Below are 6,000 nucleotides of genomic sequence, written 5' to 3' on the forward strand. Positions count from 1 at the left end.
AGTCCTCCATACAGTATAATGGGCCCCACATAGTCCTCCATACAGTATATTGGCCCCACATAGTCCTCCATACAGTATAATGGCCCCACATAGCCCTCCATACAGAATAATGGGCCCCACATAGTCCTCCATACAGAATAATGGCCCCATATAGTCCTCCATACAGTATATTGACCCCACATAGTCCTCCATACAGTATAATGGGCCCCACATAGTCCTCCATACAGTATAATGGGCCCCACATAGTCCTCCATACAGTATATTGGCCCCACATAGTCCTCCATACAGTATAATGGGCCCCACATAGTCCTCCATACAGTATAATGGGCCCCACATAGTCCTCCATACAGTATATTGGCCCCACATAGTCCTCCATACAGTATAATGGGCCCCACATAGTCCTCCATACAGTATAATGGGCCCCACATAGTCCTCCATACAGAATAATGGGCCCCACATAGTCCTCCATACAGAATAATGGCCCCACATAGTCCTCCATACAGTATGATGGCTCCACATAGCCCTCCATACAGAATAATGGGCCCCACATAGTCCTCCATACAGAATAATGGCCCCACATAGTCCTCCATACAGTGTAATGGCCCCACATAGTCCTCCATACAGGATAATGGTCCCACATAGTCCTCCATACAGTATAATGGGCCCCACATAGTCCTCCATACAGTATAATGGGCCCCACATAGTCCTCCATACAGAATAATGGCCCCACATAGTCCTCCATACAGTATAATGGGCCCCACATAGTCCTCCATACAGTATAATGGGCCCCACATAGTCCTCCATACAGAATAATGGCCCCACATAGTTCTCCATACAGAATAATGGGCCCCACATAGTTCTCCATACAGAATAATGGGCCCCACATAGTCCTCCATACAGTATAATGGCCCCACATAGTCCTCCATACAGCATAATGGCCCCACATAGTCCTCCATACAGTATAATGGCCCCACATAGTTCTCCATACAGAATAATGGGCCCCACATAGTTCTCCATACAGAATAATGGGCCCCACATAGTCCTCCATACAGAATAATGGCCCCACATAGTCCTCCATACAGTATATTGGCCCCACATAGTCCTCCATACAGTATAATGGGCCCCACATAGTCCTCCATACAGAATAATGGCCCCACATAGTCCTCCATACAGTATATTGGCCCCACATAGTCCTCCATACAGTATAATGGGCCCCACATAGTCCTCCATACAGTATAATGGCCCCACATAGTCCTCCATACAGTATATTGGCCCCCACATAGTCCTCCATACAGTATATTGGCCCCCACATAGTCCTCCATACAGTATAATGGGCCCCACATAGTCCTCCATACAGTATAATGGGCCCCACATAGTCCTCCATACAGTATAATGGGCCCCACATAGTCCTCCATACAGTATATTGGCCCCACATAGTCCTCCATACAGTATAATGGGCCCCACATAGTCCTCCATACAGTATAATGGGCCCCACATAGTCCTCCATACAGTATAATGGGCCCCACATAGTCCTCCATACAGTATATTGGCCCCACATAGTCCTCCATACAGTATAATGGGCCCCACATAGTCCTCCATACAGTATAATGGGCCCCACATAGTCCTCCATACAGTATAATGGCCCCACATAGTCCTCCATACAGAATAATGGCCCCACATAGTCCTCCATACAGTATAATGGTTCCACATAGTCCTCCATACAGTATATTGGCCCCACATAGTCCTCCATACAGTATAATGGGCCCCACATAGTCCTCCATACAGAATAATGGCCCCACATAGTCCTCCATACAGTAAATTGGCCCCACATAGTCCTCCATACAGTATAATGGGCCCCAAAAAAAACCCCAGATCATAAACCCCCTCTGCTCTGAATCATGGCGCTCAGGCTGCACCAATGCTCCGACCTTCCTGAACCCCCCAGCATGCTTATTGTGGTCCCACCCCTCATTTTTCAGCATATTTCTTGGGGTCTATGATCTTTGCCTTTGCTCTCATTTGACCTCTTCGTGCACTGACATCCCGTGATCTTCTGTTTATACACAATAGCCAATCTGAACAAGCAGAGCTGCAGTGTAAAGCATGGGAGGATAGAGCAGAAATCTGGGCCACAGATGAGACCGTATTTAGAATTAAGGCTACTTCAGTGTCTATTAGACAATGCAGCTAAGATAATAGCTGTGCCCTAATTGAGTAAAGCTGCAGTGTAAAGCATGGGGAGGAGATAAAGTAGCAATCTGGGCCTCTGAGACAATATGTAGAATTATGGCTACTTCAGACTCCATTAGTCAATGGAGAGAAGCTGGAGTCACTAGTAATAACTCTGCTTAAATGGTGTGAAGCTGCAGTATAAAGCATGGGAGAAGGACAGGTTTTCATCCTAAGCCCCAGTGACACAGGATGTGGCTTCCAGACTTCCCGTAGACCATGTAGCAGACCCTTTCATGGAATTGCTGAAGCTCCATAGTATTTGTCTGCACATCGCAGCGGTGGAGCGTTGGTGGTTAGTGGCGGTGTACGTGGCGGTTGTGTCCGGTCCTGGGGAGGTGATAATCTAAAAGTCCTGATGCTGCGAAACTCATTGTGAGAATCTTATTGGACGCTGCAGTTTCTGAAAATGAAGAATAACAAATAAATCACAAAATGTGGAAAAATAAGAACAAATAATAAATCTTTAGAATGGATGTAATAGCGGCTTTTCCTTTCCTTGCTCCAGTGCTGGACACGGCCGGGCAGGAGGAGTTCAGCGCCATGCGGGAGCAGTACATGAGAACCGGCGATGGTTTCCTCATCGTGTTCTCGGTCACGGACAAGGCGAGCTTCGAACACGTGGATCGTTTTCATCAACTCATCCTCAGGGTCAAAGACAGGTAAGAACTGAGAGCGACTGTCGGGTGGCAGGGAGACTTGTTACATCCCGAGAAATCCCTTTATCTGGCAACACACATTACAATAAACCAGATATGTGAATTATTATCATTTGTGGTGAGACGGGGATTCTAAAAAATTCATCTGACGCCTCTCCGACTTAGAGGAGTTATATAGACGTAATTTAAAAAGTATGGTATCCCTTTAAATATAGACTGTCAGTCAGGATTTGAATGTTATTTTGTCTTTTCTTGTTTCAGAGAATCTTTCCCGATGATTTTAGTTGCAAACAAAGTTGATCTGATGCACTTAAGAAAAATATCAAGTGAACAAGGAAAAGAGATGGCAGTAAAACACAACGTAAGTGCAGGGGCGAAACAAGTGCTGTGCAAATACAGGGGCAGTCCACTCCACAATCCTGTGTCTGGCTGTGAGAGTACTGGCTGCAGCACAAGCTCCCCGCCCTGTAAACCCAGCCCCCTCCAAACTCTGCCACCTAAAAGGGGAAGGGGCTGCAGACCAGCTATAGGTCCAAAATGATCAGGCAGTCTCCTGTTCACTTTTCAAGAGAGCTTTGACAATCTCTTTCCATTGTATGAGGACAAGCAGAGATCCTAAACTGCGGGGAGTAGAAGGTACGTTACAAGCAAGAAATACAGCATAGATAGATACAGGATCTACCGGAGGGATGCATAGCACTGCAAAGGAGCTGTATACCCAAAACCAGAAAAGATTTTTTTTTAGAAGTAAACAATTTGCAAAGTTGCTTGCTTTCTATTTTTCTGAAAGTAGAAGTCAATGTCTCCTGCTTAGAATCTTCTTCTGTTTGGATTCCAGATTCCTTATATTGAAACTAGTGCCAAGGATCCACCTCAGAACGTGGACAAAGCCTTCCACGACCTCGTCAGGGTGATTAGGTAAGAGGCGCTCATCACATACATGATGGCTTCAGCCCTTTTCTCGGTGCCACATTCCCCAGTCTGCTACTTCTTCCCATGAAATATTTTATGGTTTCTGCTTCCTCCATGCTTCATATTGCAGGATTATACAAAGTGTAGATATACCATAGTGTATGATCGCTACAATGTGCCATCACTACTGCAGCAGCCAAACCACACTATTCACATTATCACATTGATTGATACTTTATTGTATCACTAGTTTCTATGTTGTAGAATGTTAAACGTTCCTTTTGTTACAATGTTTCACAGGCAGCAGCTTCCAGAGAAGAATCACAAGCTGAAGAGGAACACCAAGTGGCGCGGTGACCGGGGGACGGGCATACACCGGCCGTTCTGCGTGATCTTGTGACACATGGGCATTGACAGAACTGCCGAGCATGAGCACTGCCTGTCCTGTACTCGCAGCGACCTGGGGGCTGCCAGATCCAATACTTGACGCTAGGGCTGAACCCATGATGTCTGGGCAGGTCACCGCTCACGACCAGAGATGGTGGGCAATACCCCCAATGAGATGGGACAGACGGAGACCCCACCCCTCCCCCCTTGTTGGAGTGTGGATGTATTTATTCCTGTATAATGTGGTACATTTCTTAAACTTCGGCAGGAATGAACTTTTTTTTTTTTTTTTTTTTAACATTGGAAGAAGGAAGGGGTTAGACCCTTGGGGCGTTAAGCAATTTGTCTGCGGAATGGGGAGAAGGTCTGAGATCCCGGCATTAACCACTGCATTGCCAGGGAGCACATCGGTGCTGATCTTAAAGTGCCACAACACACACACACACACACACACACACACACACACACACACACACAAAAAAAAAAAAGTTGCACTTTTGTATTTGGTACTTCTCATCATGAATGCCCATCCGCCAAGGGAAAAATGTAACAATAAGTATTTGGATGCGGTGCATAAAAGACACAAAGGATCATACACACTTCAATATTATCAGGTAGAGGCAACAGCGCTGGAAGATACAGACCCCGGACAATGACCACCGCAGACCCACAACCCCCCAGGAGAAGCAGGACATCTGCGCCCGCCAGAAATCCTACAGAGCCGCCCATCCCGGTGCTACGTTATATGATCTCAGCCGCGATTACAAACTTTTCTTTTCTAGGGACCTGGACCACTGGAGGATTTGTTTTTGTATCTTTTTTTTTATCTGCATTTTCCTTCATTTTTTAAATGAATCAGCCATAAAGCACTTTTTTTTTTATATATATATATAGAAACTGCTTATCCTATGACTCTGTCTCTCTGGTGCTTACAAAATGTTCTGCAAGCCATAGGCCAGTGCTTACAGGGTTAACCAGCCCATCTGAAATGAATAAGAATTTTGGGAGGGAGAACACATTCCAGTTGGCGGGGAACCCCAGACAATGTGTCAAACCCTGGAACCGGGCCAAAGTGAGGCCAGAAGGAATGAAAAAAGGCCCTTTTCTTCCTTGCGTATTTTTAATTTGTGTGAGGACTTGTCAAGTAGCATTTTAGTGAGACACGAAATCCGATGGGAGTTACGAGACGGTGGGAAAAATGGACGCAGATGTAATTCCACTGACTTGTGTTTTACTCTTTTTTTTTTTCTCCATGTGAATGTATTAACTTATTTCTAAGGAATAAAACCGTAAAAGCGTCTGCACCGGGGGAAGTGTCGCTGCTTATTCCAAATCCAAGAGGTTAAAGGGATCTTATATTTATAGCAAGAATCTGATACAAAATCCACAAGGGACAGAAAGAATCTGGAGCAAAGGAAGAAAACAGAACAACTTCAAGGCACCGAAGTGACAGAGACAGAGCGAGCAACTGATCTACATAGGAGCAGTATTATAGTAGTTATATTCTTGTACATAGGGGGCAGTATTATAGTAGTTATATTCTTGTACATAGGGGCAGTATTATAGTAGTTATATTCTTGTACATAGGGGGCAGTATTATAGTAGTTATATTCTTGTACATAGGAGCAGTATTATAGTAGTTATATTCTTGTACATAGGGGCAGTATTATAGTAGTTATATTCTTGTACATAGGAGCAGTATTATAGTAGTTATATTCTTGTACATTAGAGCAGTATTATAGTAGTTATATTCTTGTACATAGGGGGCAGTATTATAGTAGTTATATTCTTGTACATTAGAGCAGTATTATAG

General features: G+C 44.7%; 1 protein-coding gene across 3 annotated transcripts in view; it reads left to right on the forward strand.

Annotated features, from left to right (window-relative positions):
* Positions 1-5,496, forward strand: part of MRAS (muscle RAS oncogene homolog) — a 48,563-nt gene extending 43,067 nt beyond the window's left edge. For all 3 annotated transcript variants that reach the window (XM_073647491.1, XM_073647490.1, XM_073647492.1), the window contains 4 exons: positions 2,738-2,891; positions 3,150-3,249; positions 3,727-3,806; positions 4,101-5,496. In XM_073647491.1, the coding sequence (XP_073503592.1) occupies positions 2,738-2,891; positions 3,150-3,249; positions 3,727-3,806; positions 4,101-4,200 (434 nt within the window). In that variant the 3' untranslated portion in view covers positions 4,201-5,496. The remainder of the gene's footprint in view (positions 1-2,737; positions 2,892-3,149; positions 3,250-3,726; positions 3,807-4,100) is intronic.
* The last annotated feature ends 504 nt before the right edge of the window (positions 5,497-6,000 follow it).

The sequence above is a fragment of the Phyllobates terribilis genome, unplaced genomic scaffold, assembly GCF_046119375.1.
Source record: "Phyllobates terribilis strain yellow unplaced genomic scaffold, ASM4611937v1 Scaffold_9__5_contigs__length_417890890, whole genome shotgun sequence".
NCBI classification, from domain to species: domain Eukaryota; kingdom Metazoa; phylum Chordata; class Amphibia; order Anura; family Dendrobatidae; genus Phyllobates; species Phyllobates terribilis.